Consider the following 27,151-nt stretch of genomic DNA (forward strand, 5'->3'; position numbering starts at 1 on the left):
GGGAGACCAAGTTTGGGTGTGGACCCCGGTACGCCGCCCAGGCTTGTCTGAAAAACTGATGTGCCGTTACTTTGGACCGTACCGAGTTTTGCGCCGCGTTACCGAAGTGACCTACGAAGTTCTTCCTGACGGGACTGTGCAGCCTCAGCGTCGTCCACCCCGCTCTGAGGTTGTGCACGTTGTCCGCATGAAACCCTACTTCACGCGGTAATGGATAGTACGCTCAGTGTTCTGCTAGTTTTCGCGTGGGACACCTTCGCCCACCTCCCTTGTACATTTTTGTGTGCTTGTGCTGTTTTTTTTCTCTTTCCACTGCCCATACTGCAACCCCGCTTTTGTTTTTCTTTTTTTTTGGAGGGGGAGTAATGCCACCTGGTGTTCTCAGGTGGCGCTGAAGTGTCTTGGAAGACGTTGAAGTGTCTCGCGCTGGCTGGCTGGCTGGCTGCCTGCTGTATTCTGCTGGTTAGCGACCTGTCTCCCTGTTTTCCGTTACATATTTTGGTGTCTCCCTGTTTTCCGTTACAATATCATCAAAGATTGATCTTTGTTCCTGTGCGCTGCTTTGTAGTTACGAAGAGAACAAAAATATGAAACAAGAACAAAAACCCACTAAGACAATGTGCCAAACTTAGTGGGCTGTCGTTGTTCCATCTTTTTTGTCTTCATCGTAGCCACAAGCAGCGCGCATAACCAAAAGCGCTAACCCAAATTGCCCCAGTAGCAGCGTTACTGAGGTCATGATTTGTGTTAGCACTGAGTAGAGAAAAAAAGTTCTCACTTGGCAGGCTATAATGCATTATATCGTCAATACAGGAACGACTGATGCATTACCAACATTGATTTCCTCTAATAACAGTGACATGGCAGCTCAGAAAACATAAAAGCTCCCTAAGGAAGTGAACAACTTTCACCAGTTTCATAAAACAAAATTGCTTTCAATGTCTCTCCTTTTTTTTCTAGAAGATCATTATCAGCCGAATTACATTCAATGCAGGACAAAGCTGCTCACAATAATCTCCAAATAATCCTGTCTTTCACCACCCAGGGCCACCCTATTCCAGGACATTTCCCCTATCTCATCTCCATGTCTACTCTCTGCCACTCCTGGTTACGTTTTCTTTCCTTTCGAATCCATTCTGTTACCCTAAAAGAACAATGTTCAACTGTTAACACTGTCCACTGCATGGTCTGACATCAATAGGAAGACTGGTCTGATCTCCCAGCCTGTATGCAGTGTTGAAGGAAGCCAAAAGCCACTGAAACCAAAAAAAAGCATAGAGTAGATCACCACACGTGACTGCAGAGGTCATGGGTTCGGATCCCACTGGCAGCATGTGGTTGTCTTCTCTTCTTATTTCTACTAATCAATTATCATTCAGGTAAGCAATGATTACACTGCTAATTTCCGCTTCACCAACACAACAAATAAAAAAATAATTCCCACGTGCTTTCCTTGGTTTTGAGCGGCTGTTGGCTTCCGTCATATGTGACATAATGAGCCCCTCATTTCCGTGTCCTTATCTGTTGTATGTAGTGCTGCAGTGATTGTTGCTCACACTATGCTTGACTAGAACGTGATCCCCAAATGCATAACTGGCTGTGTACAACTGCACCCAATGTAAGGATTCTTCAGGCCAACGACAATGCTGACCGACTATCTTGGTGTGATTCTCTTTCTGCTGCAGGTGCTGTGGGGAGGCTGGTGTGTCATCAGCCCCGAGTACCGGTTTTACTTTGCGGGCGACACAGGCTACTGTGACGTTTTCAAGCAAATTGGGCAGGCGTACGGGCCTTTCGATGTGGCTGCTATTCCCATCGGAGCGTATGAGCCCAGGTGAGATGTACATGCCAAGAATTGCGTAATTATCACCATTGTTTTTTTTTACTTCACCTACTGCCTCCCCTTGGCAAAGCTCTTTCAGTGACATTATCTTTTGTGTGAACTGCTACAATTATACTCCACGACAACTTTTTCTGGCAATGGAGCAGAAGCCATGCTGAAACTCGCACTCTGTTCCTGCGCAACGAAATGCATTCCCGCCCCTGTCCTTGTGACACCCCTGTACATATGTGCTGTTCACAACAAACCACTAGAAGCCAGGTTAAAATGCCAGCTGAATGCGCCATGTCAAAAACTTATGACAGAACGCACCATTTCTTATTTTGGCTATGAAACAGGTGTCTCAACACTTTACAGCACATAGATTAATACATTGCAGTAGCAATCATCATGTAATTTCTCATCGGCAACATACCATAATCTCACTGACTGACTGCAAAAATGCAACTGGTGGCCCCATTCTGGCAAGGTTTTGCAACTTTCAGGTGTACGTCAAAAGTGCTGCAAGCAGTGCAATGCTAAAATGAAACAACTATTAACTTCGATTACGTCTCTCCTCTAAAGTGTGTTCTGGCAATGTACGAAGCCAAAGAAAGTCCTTTTTCTTTCCAGTCCTTTCCAGAACCAACAATGCAATACCAACTAGATCAATAGAAGGCGATTCTCCTCCAGAGAACTGGTGCATTCTAAAATTGGAGTACCGAACATTCAAAAATTAAGAACGCTAAACCCGGCTCGAGCACCACTAATTTATGTTTGTGCAGAAAAACAGCAGCGCTATGCCAGTTCGCTATCGTTAAGAAAAAGTACAGGATGATAAGCAATGAGCTCTATGCATGCTTTTACGAAGGCGCTCTTTGATGGCTTAATAGAAAACTACTTGCATTGTATGTGGGAGGTACTGGGCTCAAATCCTGTTACAGCCTGTTACATATTCAAACCCTCCCGTTCAGCTCACCCAGGGGAGGCAGCGTCTGAAAAAGATGCCACGTGTTCCCTCAGACCGCACTGTCTTTCAGTGCTTGCAATGGCTGCACGATCCTTAACTCACTGTAACAAGAGGAACATGCAACACAACATAATAAAGCACAGAGAACGCCCATGTTTTCTAGAATTTCATACTTTCATCAGTTTGCGGGAACACGATGGCCGCAGGTGGCACAGGACCAGGTTAATTGGAGAGACATGGGAGAGGCCTTTGCCCTGCAGTGGGCTTAGTCAGGCTGCTGATGATGGGCTCCATAATAAATCATAAGAGCCATTATCATCTCAAGGTTCAGAATCACCAATGTGCAGTGTGAAACAGAACAGTTTGTGGTAAACTGCTATATACCCACTCCACGTCTTTGCAGCCTAACACCCACATATCTCAGCATGGTCCACCCTATGTCACCTTCACATGCGTAGTGCTGATTTCCTCTAGTGTCCGACAAACATATGACTTTGGCTCAAGTTCGAAACATTTGGAACGTTGTGCAGTGGCTGCATTTGCAAAGCAGAGAAAATTATGCTAAAAATTTTCAGAAACGATGAAACAAAATTCAGCAGTGTGCTCGAAAGAAAGCAGCAAACTACAGTCAGTGCAGTAGCTGCTTTTGAGGTCACATGCCCTGTGCCATGTTGCAGGTGGTTCATGAAGTACCAGCACGTGAACCCCGAGGAAGCAGTTCTTATCCACAAGGATGTGCGCAGCCGTGCCACGCTGGCAGTGCATTGGGGAACCTTTACGCTTGCCAATGAGGTAAGACAGTTTTTCAGATTACTGCCTCGTACGATGAGCATGATATCTGGAAAGCTCGTTACAACAGACACTCCGATGGCACATTGTCAGGCACTGTACTCACTATAAGGTTTAATTCATCACACTTGATTTCAGCACATGCTGCAATGCCACAACTAAACAAAATACATGAGGTTCGGTGTTGTATAAATTGTAGTGGAGCTTTTTTTTGTGTGTGTGGTAGTGTTTACGAGCACATCCTTACAACCAAATTCTTCCAAGTGTTTGAAGCATTAGTTAGAGGACCATAGACACCTAATTTCAGTTATGTTTTCTTTTTTCAAATGATCTGTGGACATTAGAATATGTGGTTCAACACATGGTATTCACCAACGACCACAAAATAATCCATAATTGAAATTGTTTTTGATGCTGTTCTGGTTTCAGTTTCATCAACCGAACGATGGCTGTGACGTGTAGGGAGTGTTTAGGTCACATGACACACGAAAAGAACTGCAAAATTATTGCTGATGCATAGTTTTAATTCACTACAACGGTTAGGCCGGCCTGGTTCAAGAGCTGGAGTGACAAAAAAACGACATGTCAGCAGTTATATTGCAGTTTTTTTTCATGCCTCAAGTGTTTCAAGAAGACGATGATGATGATGATGATTAATTTTTCTGGTGCTGGGGTGGCTTTGGCCAAAGACCTTCATGGCACAAGGTATTTTCTTCTACTCAAGATGGGATCAAAAGACCCGTTTTAAATGCATTTTACCCCAGTTAATCCGAGCACCAGGCCAGGGCAAAGCCTGTACCCATTGTATCACTGGTGGATACCCGGCGGCACTGGGAATCGAACCCCGCACCTCCCACATACGAGGCAAATGCTCGAGCCACTAAAGCACTGCTGCAGTATGTTTTAAGATGAACACAATAAAATTTACTTTCTTGTTAATCTTAAGCGTTATTACACTAGCTTATTGAGATGTTCATCAAAAATCTGTCCTCAAGTAGCAAGACACCGCAAGGGTGGATAGCTGTCACCTACTCCAGTCCATTTTCAGCACAATAAATGTGCATTCAGACTATGTAACCTGTTGCCATATGGCATATTAGGAACTTATTCGCACAATCGTGCGTGAGGAGCTTCACAAATTTTGTAGCCCGTCGCAGCCTGCGCTCGGTTCCATCTCCGCTCTTGTACGAGAGGAGGTGCAACAGGCGTTCCGGGGCCCTGTTCCTGTGGTCGACGTACCACCTCTGCCTGGGGACTACCACCGTCCGACGTACGCCGAAGTTGCAAGGCGTCCGGCTCCCGCTTCGCCGCCACCAATTCACGCCACGCCTCAAGCCCCGCGGCCCTCTGTGCAACCGGTGCAGTACTTCGAGGATCGTCGAGCACCCCTCCGAAAGGCCGACGTTTGGCGTACACCTAACCGACGACCGCTCTGTTTTCACTGCGGAGAGCCAGGTCATCTTTATCGAAATTTTTATTACCGACGCATCGGCATCCAAGGCTTCCGCACCGACTCACCGAGACCCCGTCAAGGTGAACGACCCCCTGAAATTGAAGAATTCCTTGCGGACCAGCGCAATCCATCCCGAGCGCAGCGGCAGTCGCGCTCACCCTCACCGAGGCGCTCTTCCCCGACACCTCCCGGCTTCTCGCGAGCGGCACCGGGCCGATCGCCAAGTCCTCGTCGGGAAAACTGAAACCCGCGACCTTCGGGGGCGAGGTCGCTGGGGGGCGCTGTGCTGAAGACCTCCCGTCGTCGCCGCTACAATCCGACAAAAACCCGCCGACGCCATCACTAGAGTTAAAAAACCGCGTTTCTTTAGAAATACCCGTTCTTATCGATGGTCGCAGAGTAAGCGCATTAGTTGATACCGGGGCCGATTATTCGATCTTAAGTGGACAACTGGCGACCATTCTGAAAAAAGTGATTACCCCTTGGCCTGGCGCGCACCTTCGAACTGCCGGCGGTCATCTGGTTACGCCCAAGGGTATGTGCACTGCTCGCGTTCAGATCAGCAAGTCCACGTTCGTCGTCAGCTGCATCGTCCTGGGCGAGTGTTCTCGGGACCTAATCCTCGGCATCTACTTTCTGCGGGAGTATGGAGCAATTATCGATCTGCGCAACCGAATCGTCATGTTTTCCACAGAGCAAGCCGCCGAACTCGACAACTCCTGCCAACGCAGTGCCGCACTTCGCGTTTTCGCCGACAGCGTCACACTTCCGCCCCGTAGCAGTGTTTTGATTGAAGTCGCCTGTGCTGAGTTGCACGACGCTGAAGCAGTCGCCGAGGCTAATCATTCGCTCCTCCTGACTCAAGGCATCTGCGCCGCTCGAAGCTTACTAACAATTCGCGCTGGCCGGTCTGCGATCCTTGTTACAAATTTTTCTCCAGAGCACCGGCACCTTTTCTCTGGAACTGCGATCGCTACCGCTGAAGCGGTTGTGGATGTTCCGGTCTGCTTTGCGTTCGCGGCAGCGGCCCCTGACGACCAATCATCGCGCGCCACTGACGACCAATCTGTTCCGAATATCGACATCAACTGCAACCTCCCCGAAGGAAAGCGCCTGGCCTTAGAGCACTTGCTATTGGAGTATAAACAGTGTTTCGCTTCTTCGTCGAAAGTTCGTCAAACGCCCCTAACGCAACACCGGATCATTACGTATGACGACGCTCGCCCTATCCGCCAGCAGCCTTATCGTGTTTCCGCCAAAGAACGGGAAGAAATCCAAAAGCAAGTTCAGGAGATGATTGACGACGGTGTAGTTCAACCTTCCCAAAGCCCGTGGTCTTCGCCTGTTGTCCTTGTTAAAAAGAAGGATGGAACACTTCGATTCTGCGTGGACTACCGTAAATTAAACAATGTGACTAAAAAGGACGTCTACCCGTTGCCCCGCATTGATGACTCCCTGGACAGATTACGGCGTGCTAAGTACTTTTCATCCATTGACCTGAAGAGCGGTTATTGGCAAATTGAAGTGGACGAACGGGACCGCGAAAAAACTGCCTTCGTTACACCAGATGGCCTCTATGAATTCAAAGTGCTGCCTTTTGGCTTGTGCTCTGCGCCAGCGACGTTTCAACGGATGATGGACACTGTCCTCACCGGCCTCAAGTGGCAAAGTTGTCTTGTATACCTGGACGACGTTGTCGTTTTTTCAGAAACTTTTGAACAGCATCTCGTGCGCCTGCGAACTGTCCTCAGAGCCCTCCATTCCGCTGACCTTACGCTGAAGCCCCAGAAGTGCCACTTCGGTTACACAGAGCTCAGGTTCCTCGGTCACGTTGTGAGCGCCGACGGAGTTCGACCCGACCCCGACAAGACAGCCGCCGTCGCCAATTTTCCTACTCCGACTGACAAGAAAGCTGTCCAGCGTTTTCTGGGTCTCTGTGCATATTACCGACGGTTTATTGCGGACTTCGCAAAGATTGCAGAGCCGTTGACGCGCCTCACCAGGAGCAACACCTCCTTCGTTTGGACAATAGACCAAGAGACGGCTTTCTCTTCGCTCCGCCAACGCCTTCAGACATCTCCCGTTCTTGCACACTTCGACGAAGAGGCCGACACCGAGATCCACACCGACGCCAGCAATATCGGTCTTGGAGCTGTCCTTGTCCAACACCAAGAGGGCATTGAGAGAGTTATAGCCTATGCTAGCCGTACTCTCTCCCGCGCCGAACGCAATTACTCTACGTCAGAGAAGGAATGCCTTGCTGTCGTATGGGCCACCATGAAATTTCGCCCTTACCTTTACGGCCGCGCATTCAAAGTCGTAACCGACCACCACTGCCTATGCTGGCTGGCTAATTTGCGAGACCCGTCTGGACGATTGGCCCGCTGGAGTTTACGGCTCCAAGAATTCGACATTACCATCGTATATAAGTCGGGCCGTAAACACGAAGACGCCGACACGCTGTCGCGTGCACCACTCGACTCTTCCGGTCCCGAAATCGACGACGACAGCGGTTTCCTCGGTATACTTAATGCATCGGACATAATAGCCCGGCAGCGGGCTGACACGGACCTCCGACCGCTGATTGACAACCTTGAAGGTCACGCCATGCCTCTACCACGACACTTCGCTCGACGTCTCGGCTCTTTCTGTTTGCGCGAAGGTATCTTATACAAGAAGAACTCGAGAGGCCAAGAAAGAGCTTACCTTCTGGTACTTCCGGCCGATCTTCGCGCCGACATTTTATTGGCATGCCACGACGAGCCCACTTCAGGCCATCTGGGTTTTTCTCGGACGCTCGCCAGGATACGCAACATGTACTACTGGCCCGGACTCTCGGACGATGTCCAAAGGTACGTAAAAAGCTGCCGTGAATGCCAGCGCCGGAAGACGCCACCGCTTAAGCCGGCGGGTTTTCTCAAGCCCGTTACTACACCCCGCTCTCCGTTCGATCAAATAGGAATGGACCTTCTCGGTCCTTTTCCGTTGTCACTCTCAGGAAACAAGTGGATCATAGTCGCTACTGACTATTTGACTCGCTACGCCGAGACCAAGGCGATACCCTGTGCCACAGCTTCAGAGGTCGCCGACTTTTTCATGCAAAACATCGTCTTGCGGCACGGAGCCCCTTCGTGCGTTATTACCGACAGAGGCACAGCGTTTACAGCGCAGCTAATCGACCATATATTTACGTTGAGCTGCACTAGCCATCGCAAGACCACAGCTTATCATCCGCAGAGCAATGGGCTAACCGAACGCTTAAACAAGACCATTGCGGACATGCTGTCAATGTACGTAGACGTTCAGCACAAAACTTGGGATGAGGTGCTACCGTACGTCACATTTGCGTACAACACGGCCCTCCAGGAGACTACACGCTTTACTCCCTTTCGTCTTGTATATGAACGTGAAGTCCAGAGCATGCTTGACGCGATGCTACCATGCCTCGATGACGACCAACTCGCACCCGATGTTCATGAAATTGCCCAACGCGCTGAAGAAGCCCGTCAGCTTGCCCGCGTACACATCGGCCCACCTAGTGTTGCCAGGTGGCGCAAGCTGTCCGATGGTGGCAAACGATGATGTGACTGCAGCAGCATGCACGGGCCGGTCGTAACTGGCGCAACGCTGTTGCAGGACCTTCTCCATCGTTGTGGCTTCCGAAAGAAATGCAGCAACTGTAGATGGTGGGCTGCGCACGAGGCCTGCGAACAGCTGCTCTTTGACGCCTCTCATTAAGTGCCGAAGTTTCTTCTCTTCAGGCATGGCAGGATCAGCTCTCCTGAAGAGCCGCGTCATGTCCTCGACGTACATTTGTACGCTTTCGTTCGGTAGCTGGACGCGGGACTGGATTGCCCGCTCCGCTCTTTCGCGGCGATCCGCGCTGGTGTAGGCCTCCAGCAGGCGACGGCGAAACTCTCGCCAGGAAGTTAGAACTTCCTCACGGTTCTCAAACCACGTGCGGGCGCCATCCTCTAGGCTAAAGTAGACGTTTCTTAGTTTCGCGGCGTCGTCCCACTGGTTATAAGCAGCCACACGCTCGAAGTGAAGGAACCAGTCCTCCACGTCTTCGAAAAGGTCCCCGTGGAAGGCCTTGGGAACCCGCGGGGTCTGCAAGGTATAGTGGGCAGGTGTAGCACCGGCAGCTTGCGTGAGAATACCGGTGGCTGGTATCATGACTGTCGCGAGTGGTCCAAGCTCCGGTGAAAGTCCCTGCAGCCTCCGGCTGAAGCGGTGTACCGGGGTGTCAATCGGCGCAGGGCTGGCGGCACGGCTCCCTGGAGGGGTTTCTTGCATGGGATACTCGTACCCAGCACCTCCACCAAATTGTCACGGAGTTCTCACGGAGAGACGCTTCAACAGCTGGAGTCGGCAAGAGGAGACGGTAATGGCGGCCGATCCGCGAAAGCACGATCGCAACCTCATCGTCTTCGCGGACAGCTTGCGCCACCTGGCAGCACTAGGTGGAAATATGAAGTACCACAAGCGATGGCAATAAACAAATTTAAGCACTTTTTCCCCCCCTAATAGAGGACACTTGAATTGGGGAGTGGTGTTTAGCATAAAGTTATGTTCAGGTTGAATGTGTTCTTTTTCTGATGTAATACAATCAAAAGATAAGGGGCACTTAGAGCCGCAGGTACTTAATTTTGGATCAATGCAATGTAGTGATTCACATCAGCCTGCCAACCAATGAGTGCGCTATCAGGATGTGCTGCAAGGATAGGTAACTCAGAGAACAGTATCCTGTATGGTCATGTGGTTCAAATGGACGTGACCTATGTGCACCTTGATGCGACACACTTGTGGTGGTAGGGGGGTACACTATAGCTATCTACATTGCTCCTTCATTCCAGGAGAGAGCCACAGGTTTGGGAGTTTTTTTTTTGGGTGTGCAGACTCTAGAGGAAGAAAACTAATTATTTTTCTTTTTATTTCTCCTTCCTCCCTTTCGTGCTTTTCCAGTACTACCTCGACCCTCCCGTGAAACTGCGCGAAAGTCTCGATCGCCACGGCATATCGCCCCGCGAGTTCTTCACGTTGAAGCACGGCGAGTCGCGGCTGCTGCACGCAACGACTTCGAACCGAACGTCCCGTGTGTTACCCTGACGACCGTGCTAGGGCGTGTCTGATTTCGATGTTTTTGGTTGTTTCCTCAACCTTCTGGCCGTGGCTTGATCCTCGGCTGTGTGTCGCAGCAAGGCTGACATCAACGGTGGCCCGCGACATCAACGCAGAAGGGATGCACTGCTGCTGTCATCAACAGCGCAAGTGGTGACGGCACTTACCTCCAAATGCAAGCAGTCAGCATCGACTACATGAGTGGCCTTGTTTTTCTCTCTTGATTTTCGTCGGGTGCAAGCAACAACTGCACTGAAAGATCAGAGACTGGAAATATCGCAAGCCAGCAGCAGCCATGTTGTTGGCTGCTTGTTTGTTTGTTTTTATTTGTGTGTGTGTGTGTTCCTGTGTGAGTGTGTGCAAACAGTGGTCCTTGAAGCGGATTCGAAGCATTGTCCTCGAGGAACGGTTTGGCTATTGTATGGCATGCATGTGGGTACACAGAGCCTGGTTTCACGAAGGCACTACACTTCAGCAGGGTGATTATTCCGTGCCCCTCGGGACATCCGACACTCGAAACTACGATTGGGCAAGGGGCTCTTTATTGTTGAGAGAAGAGTTGTTGTTGCTGTTGTTATTGTTGTTGTGACTGTTTATTCTTGTTAACTGCAGACGTTGCTGGGCGAAAGGGGTTGTAAGAAATCTTTTTTGGGTCACAGCGGCCTCTCTGCAGTTTTGAGAATTTTTTTCTTTTTTTGATTCCCTTGCAGCCATGTTTCACGGCTGACAAGCGAAGTATTCCCCCTTAATGCACATAGGAGTGAAACTATTTAATGTGGATTTCCTACGGTCGTGTTTTCCGTGCCTTAACTTAGTGTGGTATTTATAAGTACCTGTTCCAGATCGTCTGTGCAATCATTTATGCACTCCCTTAAATGTCACTGCTTAGAAATTGAAGCTCTCCTTACTTTTATAGTGCAAAGCTAACCATTTGTTACACCAGGTACTTTTGTCCACTTCACCGAAACTAGTCAGCATTGTCCAGCTTTTGACAAATACTTTAAGCATTTTCTTTTGTGCCCAGCTCGATTCCAAAAGTGGCCTGCCCATTAACATAAGCTTGTGTGAAACACTGCTTTTTTTTTTTGAGCAATCACAAATTGTTTGGTACCCGGTGAAGTGAGCCAGCCAGGCAGGCCACTAGCAAATATGCTTCGGAGAAGTGCCGGTGATAGTTAAATGTGTACTTCAAAGGTTATGCTCCCTTCAGGTTGTGTTTTCTAATTAACTTCCTCTTGCTGACTCCTTTCTCTAACTGAAACTTTCCCATGTTTGCAAGAGTTTCCACATCCCTCACTCATCATCTCAGCAGAAAAAAAAAGAAAGAAAACGAAGAGACTTCTTTATTTACAAAAACGAAAAAACCAGCACTTCATTTCCAGAGAAGTTTACAACACCTTTAGCTTCAAAAGAACCTTATACTGTCCACTAGCACTATTGCTGCAAAAGTATGTAGCAAATTCCGTCCTAATTTTAAAATGATTTGTGGCCCCCGTTTTCCTTTTGTGCTGCTCGAAATAATAGTACACCACTTGTACATGGAAAAGAAACCAACAACTGCTTTCACACACTCCGTATTAAACCAGGCAGTAAGAAAGGTGCTCAGATTCAGAAGATAAGTGGTTGGAAACACATCTTCTTCAAACATTGTTTTGCTATTGGCAAAGGCCTAAATGCGCCGATATCCAGGCAGTAGTGACAACACGTAATGTAACAGAAAGTACCAGCTAACATTTGTGTGATTCCAGTCTTCACAAGCTTTCTTCATGCACATTACGACATTAATCATGGCACTTGAAGCAAGCAAAAGTTTTGTGTCAAAGTGTTATAAAATGCTGTTCTAAGCAACATGTACTTCAATGAACTATTTTACTTTACTGAACATTTTTTTTGAACACCTGGAATATTTCAGCACCCGTAATAAACATTAAGCATTTCTTGCAGGCTTCACACGTCCCTCATTTGTCATTTGATAATTCCAGCAATGCCATGTTCAGCAAGTACCAGCGACTCCTCTTATGAATGTGCACTTGCTACATGTTTCTGTGCATGTGTGAATCAGCTAGTGTCAGTAATGCAAAATAAAAGCTGGCAACAGATTTGAAACTGTAAGATTAAAACAAGGCTGACAGTTCCCGCCTGCTAACTTCACATGTCACTGCTCTGGAATCAATCACCTGTGTGTTGTTCCTCTGAAAGAATTAGCCATTTTTGTTCTCTTTTTATAATGCAAGATTGAGTGCAATACCCTGATGGCCAAGGTTTGTCTTTTCTGCATGTATTTTTCCTGGTCATGCAATGCATCCCATGTGTATGCATCCTTCTGCAATGTTTTAAACTGAACGTACTGTGTTCTGCCATAATCGAGGTTCCTTTTTTTTTTTGCCGCATCTCATACCTTGTTAACCTTGGAGGATGCTATGGAGGCAATCCAAGCGGAGCTGGTTTGAACTAAAACAGTGGCCCCCTCAGAATTTGTACGCCAATAGGAATGTTCATGTGCTTGTACTCTGCTTCGATGGGCGCTTACAAGATGACGCTTATCACTTGCTCCAATAAGCACTAATCTTTCACGTTTTGCTACACATGCGAGCCTAAAGCACCGATGCAGTGCTGAGATATAGGGAAAAATAAGAAATGCAAAAAAGGTACCAGGTATCGGCTGAATGCATTTTTTTCGGGTTTTTTTCCTAATGAAATCAAACAATGTATACTAAATCCAATGTCAGAGTTCACTTTCTTCGTCTTCAGATTTCGCTATTGTGTGTCGGCCTTTTCTTTTCACGTAAGTTCAAATGTTTACATTGAAAAACAAAACCTGTCATGCGTAAAATGCAAAAGGTCTGCTATTATTTAAGGTTTTGCCTTTTGGTTACTGATTTCTTTTCAGTTTAAGTGAATAGCGCACCACAATGTGTCTGCTTTCGACCCTGTATAGATTTCACTGTGTTTTGTTATAATACAATTATCAAGTGTGAGTGAAGAAGAAGCAATCTTTGTGCCCAACCTCATTCCCTTGTCAGTCTTATATTTTTTTTTTCTAGAAAGGCTTTCAGCAGCATCTGTTAGTGCACAATTACTTTTAGTACGAACCAGCAGGAGAAGCAGCGACACAAAAGATTAAAGGTCACACAATAATCTTACCAAAATTATCACGCAGCAGCATTTGATGAGTATGACAGTGCAGCATTCTCATGAAAGTAAGATAAAAACTTAACAAAGGGTATTACACAAGCAATGCTTACATGCACAGAATATTCAACTTTCCCATTTAGAAGTTTTAATATCTGACGCTTTGCCTTGAATTCTGCATTCACACCAACAACCCCATTGTGTAGTATATGTAATAAGTCACTCGCACACAAAGTGCAGCACTACTATAGCACCACCTTTCCTAGCTCTCAGGCTCTGTTGTGGTTATTGCCATCACCAAGTGTTTTACTAGTTCCTAACAAGCAACATCAAATAGTTCATTTTTTGCAGCAGTTGTGGGAAAACAATAAAGCTGCCCTACTGTCACCTGGGTTGCTCAAACACTTTCCTCAGTCAGTAAAAACAGGTCCTTTGCATGGAATACAAACCCTTGCAAGCCAACAGGCGGAAAACACTCGTGAAATTTTGATATTGTACTTATCAGTTCGGGTGTGTGAGCTACCCTTGCAAGGCAGTTTTTGTTCACATATTGGCATGTTTAATTAAACACCCGCACCAGAGCTGGTTAAATTTCCTGCCAGAATAGTTGTAGCTACCCTTATTATGAAGCAGGAGCATAGATGCTTAGGATGACTTCTTCCCGGTCAGTTCTTGTGATGTGCGCCTGCTGTACATGTTTCTGTCCGTTCTGCAGGCAGGTGTGCGCATCGTGAAGTCACCACCTTCTTGCAGTTTACTTAAGGGCTGCTTTTATGCAATAAACTGTCGCAAAGAGTGTGCATCCTGCAAATTCCTTTGTCATTTAAGCTGGCCTCCTGCTGGTTCTTCATCTTTTACCTCTGGCGGAGGACTGAGAATCCTCGCCAGAATCCAACCACAGAGTGGAGTTTGGAAGGAACACTGAGGTCAACTTCATCCAATTTTTGTCCCCAGTAAAAATTAATTGTATGGCTCCTTTTGGGAACTTTGATGTTTGTTTGGCAGTAAAAAAAATGCCCTTATTGGCAAGAAAATTGGTCCCCCCCCCCCGATAAGTTGCACCGAAAGGTTAGTTCTCCCATGAGACTTTGGTCGAAGTATCAGTTTTTTTCTCTCTAATTCAAACTCTTGATGTAAACAATGAAAAGGACTTCGTGATCGCCACTAGGAAGTGATTGGCACTGTAACCTAGCTTCAGAGATCCACATGCAAAAACAGTCTTGACATCATTGTAGTTTGCGTACGAAAATGGTTTTCTATACTTGTATTACATTTCTTTTGTTCACTTTTTTTTTAGCTTGCGAAAGTTCAGTTCTGAGTGAAAATGAATTTTTTGTTACTAGAACATGACAATCTATCAATACAAGCTAATTTAATTTGTGCTCAATGTCTCTTAAACGTTGCCGCTTTTCCTTTGTAATACTAAAACACTTCATTCAGTGCCCGACTACTGGGAAAAGCATTGCGTGGCTATGACACAGCTCACTTGGTTCCTACAGCAACCCACGTGAAGCTCCACGCACACTGTTGAATCAAGCAATAAAAATGCTTAGTCTTGTTACTGTGGTGGATGTTTGCTTCTGTCTGTACACTTTGCTGCACTGACCAGCATTAGTAGGAAAAAAGCTAATTAAAAGCAGCATTGCTGGGTGAGGAAAGAACTCAAGACGCAGCATGAAGAGCTCATCAGAAATAATTTCATTTCAACATGCTTGCAAGGCCCGAAACTTTTAAGTGTAGCAGTGTTGCTTGATGAAGCTCACACAAGCTACTTTAGTAATCACCTTAGTACTCCAACACTGCTCATCAACATTTTTATATAGCTAAATTCAGGTTTGAGTTATACCATTACCCGCTGCAGTGGCTCAGTGTTTACGGCGGTCAGCTACTGAGTCCAAGGTCGCAGGATTGGAAGCATTTACATTTTGATGGGGACGAAATGCAAAAACAGTCATGCTGTGCGATGTAACACACTAGGTGCTCGAAATTAGCCCAAGCTCTCAGATACAGAAATTAGGATGGGCGAGTAAAATGAAAAAAATAAATAATATTGCCCAGCCCACATCACTTAAACCACAACGGGTGACTCATCCTTCTCCTTGATCCCTACAACCATAGCATATTTTGGGTGTCCACCATATGCCATAAAATTATTGTGCCACCGCTTTTATCGTAACCACACCACCCCCAGGTAATAACATTCATACCATAGTGGTTAATACCACACAGCAAAGGTAGTGGTAAACCTTCATGTCATTGAAGTGCACTTCTGTACATGGTTTCCACATTTCACTTATGTACTATGCAGAACTGTCCTGAAAATTTGCAAAGTTACTTAAAGCAGAGCAACATCTGTACAGAGGAAAACCAAAACGACCATGGTAGAAGCTTACACACGCCAGCGTTTGCCATAACAAAAAGATAGTGCAGCTCACCTTCAATATTTAGTTTGTTTTTAGTGCAAAAGCAGTTCTAGCCGCACTACCCCGGTTTCATTCAGCAGTGTGTCTGTGTGAAGCCTCTGAGTAGCAAATGTAACTAGCCCACTGGGTCAGTGGACACCTCAATTGCCCTGTGAGTAGGCAGTGGCATTCACCAACAAATTCAGGCAGTTACTCACCTTTCCTTTTTTCAAAAATAGGGGAAGGTTTAGACTGGACTGATTTTGAGGAAAAGAAAAGTACATAACTGGCTCCCTGGGTCAGTGGACACCTCAATCCTGTTTTAAGGTACCTGTGGAAGTGGTGCCCACCTGCAAATAAATGTGCTTTTGCACAGTATTTCGTGCTTAGCAATGTTAAACTGCCAGCCAATTTCGGTGCAGTGCTTCGCACAGTCTAGTATCAAACGCAAGCTATATGCCGACAACTATAGTGATTCCAAGAACACAATCAGAGCATACTGAGTTCCTTAGAAGCTCAAACGAAGTGGTCGAAGGCTGCATAAAGATGGCTTTAACTGATCAGAATAGAGCTTTGATGATCTGCTGGCAGTTAGACCAATGCTTTCTCACTTTCCAAAACCACACCACAATGTCGTAAATTCTGTACACGTCTCATGGGTTAGAAAACATTCTGTCTTGTCGCATATAGCTATGGTATGGGCTAAGAGCAATGCTCTATGAAGGGCCCTGACGGGTTTCAAAGATGTGAGGCCTTGCAATACCTGATTGCAGGGGTATTCCTGCACATTTTGAGACAAGTTGATGGCACTGACAGAATTGCTGCTTATAAAAATGACAGGCACATTGATACAGCTTCCATGGTGTTGAATTGGCAGATGAAAAGGATAAGGAAAAGACTACAGAAATAACACACTTAAACCTTGTCTAACTAAAATAGCATGCAAGCAGCAAAAGATCCAACAGTCAACCAGCTATACACACTGACAACCCCCAAACACACAACACAAAGGAACCTGGCTGGACTGATGAGCTCAGGAAGTTTGCTGGAACAAGGCAGTCGTAGCTGGTGCAAGAGAGGAGCCACAAGAGGTCGCAGGATGTGGACTCGTCATGCATCGGATTTGCTGCTGTATTTGCATAGACTTATTTTACACAGCTGATGATATCAGCCGGTGCATCTAAATCTTTCACCTTTAGCACCAGCCGCCCACTGCTCCCAGCATCACTGATTTTCTGGACATTCATACAGTAGAGGGACACACATAACAGTTCCCACCAGCGGATAGTCTGGTTTCTTCACAAGCACGTACCACTATTACCACAGCACACTATCACTAGTATAGACAAAATGCAAATTATAATGAAAAATGGGAATACTTAGATAGAGAGGACCTAGTAGTAGTGCTACAAATGAAAAGCAGCCATGACTGTTCAACCTATATTAATTAAACACTTCTTGTATCCATTTTATCATCTGCTCTGCTCTATTTTTGGCTCATTCAACAACGCTCACGCGCGAAATACCAATTTAGCCCTCTGTGACCGAGGCCGCGTCACAAGTATTCCCACATCTCTGTGTGGCACACCTAATAGCTATCGGCACTGATAAACTGATCCGATTAAAAAGAACGGCGTACCGATCGCACTTTTGCAAGTGCTTGCTACGTTCATTGAAAACAAAACTGTGCCCCACTGCACGCGTTCGTCAGGAAAATACATGCTCAAAACCTTTTTATAAACTCATTTAAAGCATTAAATAGAACACAGCGGAGGTACTGATATTGCAGACCAAACGTTACGAACTTTTACACTTTCTATGCTTACGGCAGACCGCAACTCAAGTAGAGCGAACTAGTTCATTCTAACTCTGCTTTCGACACATTGTGCCACATTCTAATTTCGCTCTAGTTTTAGCTCTACAACCTTGGTCTGCTTTTCCGCCCTCGACAGCATTATGCCAAAAACTAAGCATGCTTCAAGAAGCAAGAGCAGCAAGATCTGAATGCCATCCCAACAAAGCGAGCACAAAATGGGACGCATTTATGCGCTTTGAACGTACACTGCGCCGCCTGCAGCATGCAAAATCAGTGCCACGCGCTTTACGCTTTTGTCATCCCTGTTCGAACCGCCAGCAGTGCAATGCGTACACTGACGCGTATTCGTACATACCTGCGGCGCCTGCAGCTGCCTTGGTCGCACATGCGTAGTCCTAGCTCACTATATGAGAGCAAAATAAAGGCTGCCAGAAGTTGACGAGCAAATACACACCGTGAAGCTGTTCCCGTGTCCCTCCAAAGACCACTCCCCGCGGAAACAAACTTGGCGCCGACCCGCAACTGCCGTCCTTCGACACCTTTCCCCGCCGTATAAATCAAGTTAAAAAAATAAAAACCAAATATAAGTTTTGTAGTTGTGGCGTCATCTCTTGACAATAATTTAAACTTTCTGTGAGTACTTTAGGCAACAATTATGGCGAAGTGTAGGGTACACTTCAGTTGTACCTAATGTAGGTGTAATTGTTGTTTTCACATTTTCTAAGCGGAAAACAGACTTGGAGGCAAAATTTTTGCAACTTGCACAGTTTTTTAGATGACGTCATTGCTTAAAGGGCGCCATCATCGCCGAAACAGCTGATTGTTCTCTGAACAAAAGTAATTTTATTTAAAAGACGTAATTATCACTGCACACACTTAATGTAATATCTAGATGCGTAGTAAGATCAGTTCAGTACGATCTCGGAGATGACGCCGCTGATACGAAGTGTTGAGAGGCGTCAGTCGTGATAACTGGTTCGATGCGGATACGTCTACCTCGGCGGACCACCGATCTGCGCCTCGTTCGCGCGCTTAGCTGCTGCAGATGACATCATGGAGCAAGTAAGAGTGAAGAAGAAACCTAAAAAGAAACAACATTCTGGCCAGCCTCAGGCTTCCACGAGCTCCGCATGCGAGTCCAGCAATCTAGCAGTGACAAGTGCAAAATTGGACGCCGAAGGTGCAGTAGCTTCGCAATCGTGCGACGAGAAGAGCGTTGTTTACGCGACTCCCCAGCCGTCGGCCACTGGTGATAACTGCGATGAGGCAAGCGGCGCTGCTCCTGAAGGTGTGGATTCATCAGCGTGTATCGATGGCACCGATGCAGTGCTGCCCAGCTACCCCGCAGAGGCCGTTACGGAACAACAGGACGATGGCGAAAGGTGCCCGGAAGAGCTCAACGCCGATCAGGTAACGGAAACAGTCACGCTAGCTGCCCCCAAAGTACCAACTGCTCCAGCAGAAAGTCTCGATAGTCACTACGCTTTCCCAAGTTCTTCTCATGCCGCCGCAACAGAGCGTTGCCAGGTTGGTGATACCAAAGCGCCCGCCGCAGTCGCGGTTCGCAGTGACGATGCGCTCAGTCGAAACAGAAGCATTGGCAAGTTGTATCCGGAGCTTTCGGAAATACGCGACAATCGAGAGTCTATGCGCCCGTTCACGGAAGACCAGATACTCATGCTGTACGAAAGCGCCTGGCTGAAAGCGAGAAAAAGCATAGTTGCGGAATTCGTGACCCTCAATGAAGAGCGACACTTGAACCACCACGAGCTCTACAGGCTTCTAGAAAATTACCTGAAGTCCAGGGAGCAACTTGCCTCAACACAGTCTGTTGTGCGCAGCTTACAAGAAGATGTCGCACAGCAAGAAGCATGCCTGTGGGATATTGTGCCGGATGTTGTTAGTGGAAAAGGGAGGTGCGCCGACAACAAGCGAGTCACTGGCGAGCATTATTTTCAGCGCGCGCTGTACAACAATGACGCGGCGTCAGCAATGGCGTCGTCTGCGCAGAAGCTGCTCAAGTTGCTTGGAGAAAAGCATGTCTTGCACATGCACAATGCTCATACACAGCGGGTCCAGATCGATTACTATTTCCAGCTGCTCTTGGATGCTGCTCCTTTCCGGGACATGCCAAAGAATACTCCTGTCAGCAGTGGAACGCAGCCGCAACTTGCGGGCAGTGTTGCTGAACTGAGGACATGCATCAGTGTGCTGTATGTGTTTTTGAGGAAGGCCGTGCAAGATGATGTGTTTGTGAGTGACGTGCAATCGTGGTTGCGCATGCTGGGAAGCCTGCTCTTACGAGTGGCTTCCTTGGCTGATCACTTCTTCCTGCTGAACCATGTGGTGCGGTGTCCACCAGGAATCCACAAGTGGGCCATCAGCCTAGTCCAGATACCAAGCCCCATGCCGCGGCCTGAAAACACCGATTGGCGCCAGGCTACGGTAGGCTGCCAACAGCTGGACTATGCGCTGGCGGCATTGGCCACCATTTTGCTGCCAGTTGAAAGCCGCGCAGAGTACCTTCAACCCCTACAGAGCGCCTTAGAGGCAGCCTCCTGCCACGAGCCATGGGTTGTGCTGGACTCTGATGGTGAGGAAGATGATCCACCTTCAGTGGTCTACTGGAGGGAGAACGACGTTGTGGCTCTGCTGAACCAGGTGCCCTTTGCAGGCATCTTCCAACATCTCCTGTTGGTGGTGTCCGAGGACTACGACGCAGCCAGAACTTCCGAGCAAGGTGTTCTCAAGCTGATTGCAGTGGCTTCGCACTTGGTCTCAATTTTCCATACTGGCCTGAAGACGTTTAACCACTCGCGTTACAAGCAGCTAACCAAGAGAATCAGCCGCTTGATTCGTCACACAGTTCAGTATGTCTCGGACCATTGGAAGAGCTTTCGGCTCACGCAAGGTGCAAATGACACGGCCATTCTGATGCGCCTCCAAATTGAGTATGATCAGTTCTTCCTGCGTGCAGTCAACTGCATATTCTACTCGCAGAGCACAGGCGCGTGGCAGTTCATGGCCGTCCTTCCTTACTCTTGCGTGTCAACAGTTATGCTATGGCAGTTGCTGTGGCTCCTGCACAATAATTACGAAGAAAAGGTGCAGCAGACCCATCTGTCTCCGAGCGAAATCTGTGAACAGTTGCAAGAAAAAGGGCAGAAGCAGAGCTTTGAAGAGAAACTGTGCTCCATGCCTCAGTCGGAGGTGTACTTCTTGCTGACTTCATTTGCTAACATGGCTACCTCCAGAGAAGGGGATGGCCGTGCTTTCACTCATGTGGTGGCCCTGGAAGTCTTCCAAATCACCTACCTGAACCGCAACCTGAGGCAGCTGTTTGCCAAGGAAGGACGTGATCTGCTGTCGTCCCTAGCGCAGAAGGAGCCGTGTGTTGTGTCAGTGCTACTGGACGCTATCGATGACCACATGATGGCACTGGGTGTGATGGCTTGCTACCTGATGCAGTCCATGCCCCTGCACCTGTGGGTTCCCGACAAGCAAGACTTGGACGTCATTTCTCATTTCCTTCTCTATTACCCACTTGACTCGCCCCAGAGCCAGTTGGCTCGACTACTCATCGAGAACCTCAACTACGGCTTCAATGAACAGGGCCAACTTTCTCTGCAACACTGCCTGCACCAACAACTTGCACTTCTGCTCCTCGAAGCCTACAATAAGCTGTGCGTTCCGTTTGAGGCAGCTGGCTATGTCTACAAGCAGGTCCGTTACTTGTCGTATCTGGCAACGGGCACCACTGGCGAGACTTCAACGCCCATGGGCTTTGCTGCCTGGGTATGGACAACCCTCTTCCAACTCAAGCTGCATGCATTTGACAGCAACCACGAATTGCAGCTGCGCCTTGTCATGGATGAAACTCCTCCGCCAGACATTGCACCAGATCTCGAACAGTGCGAGTGGCTCCACCCTCTCCTTCGGGCTAGCAAGGACCTGCGCCCTCCAGCTCTCTTTCTGTCGGTTTCTATCGGGACTATTGGTCACTACCGAGAACAGGTGCTTGGCACTGGCCTGAAGCTCGTATCAACACTGATACTCAATGAGCAGCATGCAGCAGCCGTGAAATGCATAGGTCATATCTTGCCACTCTTCTATTTGCATCAGGACATGCTTTTAGGCAACCAGCAGTTCCTGGAAGATTTACAGCGCTTAGTTTTGGCAGACAACACGTACCTGGCAGCAGCCAAAAGTCTTGTGGGGTCGGAACAGCAAGGCACTGTGCTGAAGGAGCTTGCTGCTATGATGACCTGCCTTGTTCAGCAAGCCAAGCGCTGGGGCCTTCCATCACTTCCCATCAGGCTTTGGACAGCACTGCTATTCCACCTTCCCGACACCCCCATGCACAGAGCAGCCTACAAGCCCAAGGGCCGGGAAAATGTCATGCACCTTCTTGACGTTGTGGTACAGCTGGCCTACTTTGAGGCAGACTGTCTTGACAGTGTGCTGGCACACTTTACAGAACTGCTCGCCACCTTGCCAGCGCCCACAGCATCACAATCCATGATGAGGTCAGTGTTCTCCTACATGCTTGGAAGCCAAAGTGGCTCTTGGCCAGCGATGGTGCCCTTCCAGTCGGCACCGACGTTCCCATGGTTTTCCCTGGCAGGGATGCTTGCAGAAGCTCAGCTACCAGAAGTGGCCACTGCCTGGAAGTCCTTGCTGTCTGCCATAGCAGATTCACCCCAGGTGTCCATGGAAGTCCTCGTCAAGAAAACCATGCAGGCACCCTTGGATGTCCTACTGCTGTACCGATGGGCTTACCAGGCTCTACAGACTGATGCAGACCATCCCGCCTTGCCCCTTATATGGCAGCAATTTTTTTCCCTCTATCTGCAAAGGTGTCCCAATGGTAATAGTGCAGGCCCTCGTTTCTTTGAGAGCACAAGCTATTTCTCTTTGCTGAAGAAAATGAAACGGCGGCTGAGTGAGTTAGCAGACCATAGCTACCAGCGGTGTGCTAACACGGATGAAGAGGAACCATCAAGAGATCTGCTTGAGAGGTTGTTCAAAATGTACCGCACTTTCAGTCTGTGGCTGGAAGAGCCACGCCTTCAGACTGCCAGCATTGACTTCAGTGCCCTGCCATCTCAGTACTGCCCCGATGCACTGTGTGCCATCATTCAAGGAAACTGCCAGCTCTGGCACGAGCTTCTGTCTCTGGAGGAAGGACAGCGCAAGCTCCAGAGCCTTCAGCAGCTTCCCCAGCGACCGAGTGCCAGCCGCCCCTGCAGAAATCAGCAGCAGCATTGTGAACAAGCCCCCGAAGAACGCATCATCTCTCGGCTCAAGACATATGAAGGCCAGATGCCAGCGCCTTCCATGCCAATGCTTCGACCAATCATTCCCGCCGTGCATTGCCTTGCACCACAAGTGCGAGAGTTGGTGTCTGCGCAGCTTAGGGTGCTAGTAGGTGAGGCGAGCACAGTCGTTGGCCGGCTGGACAAACTGACCTGCTTGGATCACATTTGCCGGGAGGAACTGTTACCCATTCTCTATGACAACGTTGCTGCGTTTGTGCACCTGTCCGTGCCCTGTGACTACCGTGAGGAGTGCAAAGGCCCGCTACACCTGAGGCTGCAGTACTACGAAGCAAGAGAGGCCCCCGACATTTCGCACAAGATAGAGAAGAACAGGACCGAGTGGATCGCCACTCTGACAGAGCTGCAGCGTGCTCCACCACATGCCAGTTGCTGCGCACAAGTGCAGCTGGAGGCCTGCCTCACTCAGCTGGTTCAGCGGCACCGTCAGGCCACCCCAGGCACGAAGGAGGCACTGCAGAAGCTGGGCAGTGAAGTCTTCTTTGATGTGGTCGGGTTTCTGCACAAGGAGATGGTGCAATACCTTCCTACAAGACAGTTTGTGACCCTCTGCTTGGACATGGTGGGAGAAGAGTTTGTGGCCAACAGGGCTGATCAGTGCCTGCCTGTGCTGCAAGCGATTCTCAACGACCCGAGCATGGTAGGCCATGTGGCTCCTTTCTTCAGTCCAGGAGCAGCAAATGAAGAACAGTATGCCCTCATGTACCAGTCCGTAAGCTCCTGCATCATTCCAAGCCTCTACAATGCTGTGTTTGTGATGCTCTCCAAGTTTGATCTCCCTGGCTGGCTGATCAGCCACGAGCCCAGCAAGGCTGTGCGACAGCAGCTGCTAGTGGCCGTGGAGAAGGCACTTTGCAAGTGTGGCATCAGTCCGCAAGCACCCTTGTTGCCGCTGGTCGAGGTATTCCACCTTCATCTCTACAGCTTGCTGCAGTTCCACTTTCCTGAGCACTACGCGTTCGTCCTTGCCATGCTGCTCAGAGGCACAGAATCCTGCTCCATTGCCGTGACCACCTGGGGCGTGTTTCTGCAAGCACTGGGTTACTGCATGCCTGACAAGGTAGTGAAGACTTACGATGAGGAGTATGCAAAACATCAGTGCCTGTTGACATTGGCTGAAGCTGGGGGAAGTATAGACACTACAGCAGACCACTTCACCGGCCTAAGAAAATCTGACGCCTCCACAGCAAAGAGTGGCTTGTATGGTCGAGTGAGGCCGTTTCTTCCAGTGCTACCCCGTTTCTTCAGTGTCATCGCACACTGCTACATTTGGGAAAAGCTCAAAGCTCCTAGTGCCAACTTGCAAGAGGCTGTAAACATTGTGCTGCGGCTCTATGGACCCTGGCTGGAACTAACCGACGGCAAGAGTATGTGCCTGCCGTGGCTCCCTGGAGACACAAAAGATGCTAGCTGCATGGCAGACTCACTTGTTACTGTACTGGCCTTCTTTCATCGCTGCTGCCAAGATGCCTGGAATGTGAATGTCCTGTCTCTTGCTTGGCAGCACTATTTCATCAAGTATGTGTGGACCAACCCGCCAGAATACATTACCACTGCTGTGCAAACTGCATTTGCCACATTGCCTTGGTCACAGTTTTGTCCCTCCACAGATGACATGAGGCTGGCTTGCAAGCTTTTGGAAGCAAAGTATTCTGGCCACTTGGATTTCCTGGTCAACGTGTTTACGCAAGTGCAGTGGAAGGAACGACTGGACGAAACCCTGCAGCTGGCAGCTGAATGTGTAGTGGAGTACCACTCATGTTTTGCTGAACTGGTTGTCAGCCTTGCATGGCACCAAAACATGTCTGCATTTGTGGCCACCACTGTTGGCCCACTGCACGAGCACGAGTGGGGCATGCTGCCTGTGGAACTGGTCAGCCTTGTCCAAAAGAAGCTTGCCTGCAACTGTGATGTGCGCCAGCTTCTGAAAGCAAGCCCCGGAACAGACAAGACAATGCTGGACTTTGTGGCCACCCTGTCGTGCATGTCACCCGGAACCAAGAGAGACCCAAACAAGCAGCTTTCGTTTGTGACCACGCTCGTTGGACTGTATGGCCCGGCCCTGGAAGCTGCCGAAGTTCAGGACGTGACCATGCTCCTGCCGCAGCTGCTCGACCAGTGTCAAATGGTGCAGGGTTCTGTGCCTGTTCTGGGGCGCGCCCTCTCTCTCCTGGACAGTGGCCGCAAGGGCAGCGCGCAAGAGCAGGCACTGCTCGGAGGCCTGCTACCCTGGCTCGACGAACGTCCGGGACATCCAGTCCTGCTGGCTGTGCTGGCAGCAGCCTGCACCAATATCGCGTCAGTGCAACACCTTGTTTGCGTGACGGAAGCCTGCCTCGCTGCGTTTTTCGAAGAAAACACTGCGGCCGACGGTGGCTGGGCGCAGGCGGCAGCCGCTTTCCGGGTTCCCGAGCTGACAGTGGCCGACTTCCGGGAGCAGTGTGCTATGCAGGGTGCGCATCTGACCCAAATGTGCTATCTGATGCACTGTTTGCCGCAGTGCCGCTCTCCTGAAGACGAACGTGCTCTGCTGGACCAGCTGGCCGACTGGGTTTCCCAGGGCCGAGCTGGTGGCGAGTCCGAACCCAAGCTGCTGCTGCTCTGGGCCAAGTTGCTGACCCTGAGCCTCCGTCAGCTTGACTTTGGTGGCAGCCCACAAGTGGTAGCTCGCCTCCTGGGAAACTTCTGCGCGACGTTGGGTGTCCTGGGTGAAGACCGTGACACAGGTGGCTTGCTCGGAGCTCTGGGCATGGGCCGCCGCTCAACGGTTTCTGTGCAGTTCAGGTTCTGCTGCCGTGTCGTGGCTGCTTTTGTGGCTGCGCGGCTCACTGACAATGCAGCTGTGGCCAACCAGATGCTCTCACGACTTCAGGTCCTACAGACCACCAAAGCATACCAGCCCCTGCTGCAAGAGATCCAAGAAGCCCTGAACATTGTGCAAGACACTAGTCTCACTCTTGGAGACAGCCTGCACATGATTCAAACACTTGTGAATTTTTTCTACTGTGAAAAGGCTTACCTAAGGGTCCTCTTCTTTGGCACTGTGTAATGTTTGCTGGAGCTGACTCGGGGTCGAGATGTCTGTGGCGATGCGAGGGCGTCTTTTATAATTGTAAAATTCTTAGATTGCAGTGCAGCGGAATGCTCGCAGTAAGAGATTTGTGTGCAATCCTTCGTACCCATTTGTTTAAGTCAGGCCTGGCTTGTTCTTTGTTTGAGGTGTGATAAAATTGACAAAACCTGCAGGAATATTGAAGCAGCAGCTATCGTAGCAGAGGAACTCCTCTAAAATTAGCTATCGTCACACACCAGAGGCACCACCATTCTGTTAAGTCAGAATATGTGTGTTGTCAGTGTTGCTGTGCAATGTTTTTATTTTGCCACAGATCACATGCATATAAGCTTAAACCTTTACTTGTGCGACAACTGAATTGAGAAAGAGCCTAACATGTGTGCGAAAATAACCGGCACCTAATAAGTTACTGTGTCGCATAATGAAATTAAGTGCCTCACGTGCAAGCCTTGTTTTTATAATACAACGCTTTACTTTGTACAACTGAATGTCTTTTACGAAACTATAAAAAGCAACTGGGAGTTGTCTGTTAATGCTGTGTCTAGTGTTTGTATGGAAATTTCACCTCTGTAGCTTTGCTGAGCACAACTGACCAAAAACGCATCCTTGCACTTCTATACACACTCTTCTGGGTGGTTCTCCTCGTACGCATTTTGTTGCCTGCATGTAATTATAGTGGACTAAAGCCTCCAGGTTGGGCATCAACTGGTAGCTTGCTAATCAGCTGTCAAGACTGCGGATCATTTCGTGCTGGCGGGGTGGTTATGTGAAGGTGTCTGCACAGCGGTCTTCCATTCCCTTGGCCTATGTAAGAAGCAGCACAGCGGTGTGTCACTAATAGAATCCACAGAAAGAAATGTGTTATCTGAATCTAGTGTTTACGCAGCACCTTATCAGAACAGAGGCGCATGCCTGGAGGCATGCCAGTGTCTCTCTTCAGCTCGAGAGCCTCTTCTCGTCCCAAACTCATGAGCGCAGAAAAAGCCACCCCTATGCATGTGTGACAAATATGCCCTGCATGGTCACATTCGATGGGTTCCAAGCTGCCAGGTTGGGTGACATGCTGAGAGCTTGGATGATGCTGGTACTTCCACAGACTTTAGTTTCCAATAGCACATGTGGAATTCTATTAAGTGGCTAAGAATTTATTTCGGTTGGCAAGGTGCAGTCTGTTTAGATTCCGGAATGACCTACTCTAGACTTAGAGTGAGGAACTGGAACATCAAACTTGTGGCACAGT

At 48.6% G+C, this 27,151-nt stretch overlaps 2 protein-coding genes across 2 annotated transcripts; both read left to right on the plus strand.

Annotated features, from left to right (window-relative positions):
• The first annotated feature begins 1,490 nt into the window (after nt 1-1,490).
• Nucleotides 1,491-11,802, plus strand: LOC144111937 (N-acyl-phosphatidylethanolamine-hydrolyzing phospholipase D-like). The gene is made up of 3 exons (XM_077645028.1): nt 1,491-1,834; nt 3,467-3,581; nt 9,997-11,802. Exons 1-3 carry the CDS (start codon nt 1,644-1,646, stop codon nt 10,138-10,140), a joined length of 450 nt encoding a protein of 149 aa, XP_077501154.1. The 5' UTR covers nt 1,491-1,643; the 3' UTR covers nt 10,141-11,802.
• A 6,499-nt stretch (nt 11,803-18,301) lies between these two features.
• LOC144111961 (ectopic P granules protein 5 homolog) lies at nt 18,302-26,444 on the plus strand. The gene has a single exon (XM_077645054.1). It carries the CDS (start codon nt 18,556-18,558, stop codon nt 25,885-25,887), a length of 7,332 nt encoding a protein of 2,443 aa, XP_077501180.1. The 5' UTR covers nt 18,302-18,555; the 3' UTR covers nt 25,888-26,444.
• Nucleotides 26,445-27,151: the final 707 nt, after the last annotated feature.

The sequence above is a fragment of the Amblyomma americanum genome, unplaced genomic scaffold, assembly GCF_052857255.1.
Source record: "Amblyomma americanum isolate KBUSLIRL-KWMA unplaced genomic scaffold, ASM5285725v1 scaffold_19, whole genome shotgun sequence".
NCBI lineage: Eukaryota > Metazoa > Arthropoda > Arachnida > Ixodida > Ixodidae > Amblyomma > Amblyomma americanum.

Bases quoted from the DNA above. Each gene is read 5' to 3' on its own strand.
- LOC144111937 (XM_077645028.1), top strand. From the start codon at position 1,644: ATGCTGACCGACTATCTTGGTGTGATTCTCTTTCTGCTGCAGGTGCTG. The intron at 1,835-3,466 runs GTGAGATGTACA...GCCATGTTGCAG, and splicing joins ATCGGAGCGTATGAGCCCAG to GTGGTTCATGAAGTACCAGC. The intron at 3,582-9,996 runs GTAAGACAGTTT...GTGCTTTTCCAG, and splicing joins CCTTTACGCTTGCCAATGAG to TACTACCTCGACCCTCCCGT.
- LOC144111961 (XM_077645054.1), top strand. From the start codon at position 18,556: ATGGAGCAAGTAAGAGTGAAGAAGAAACCTAAAAAGAAACAACATTCT.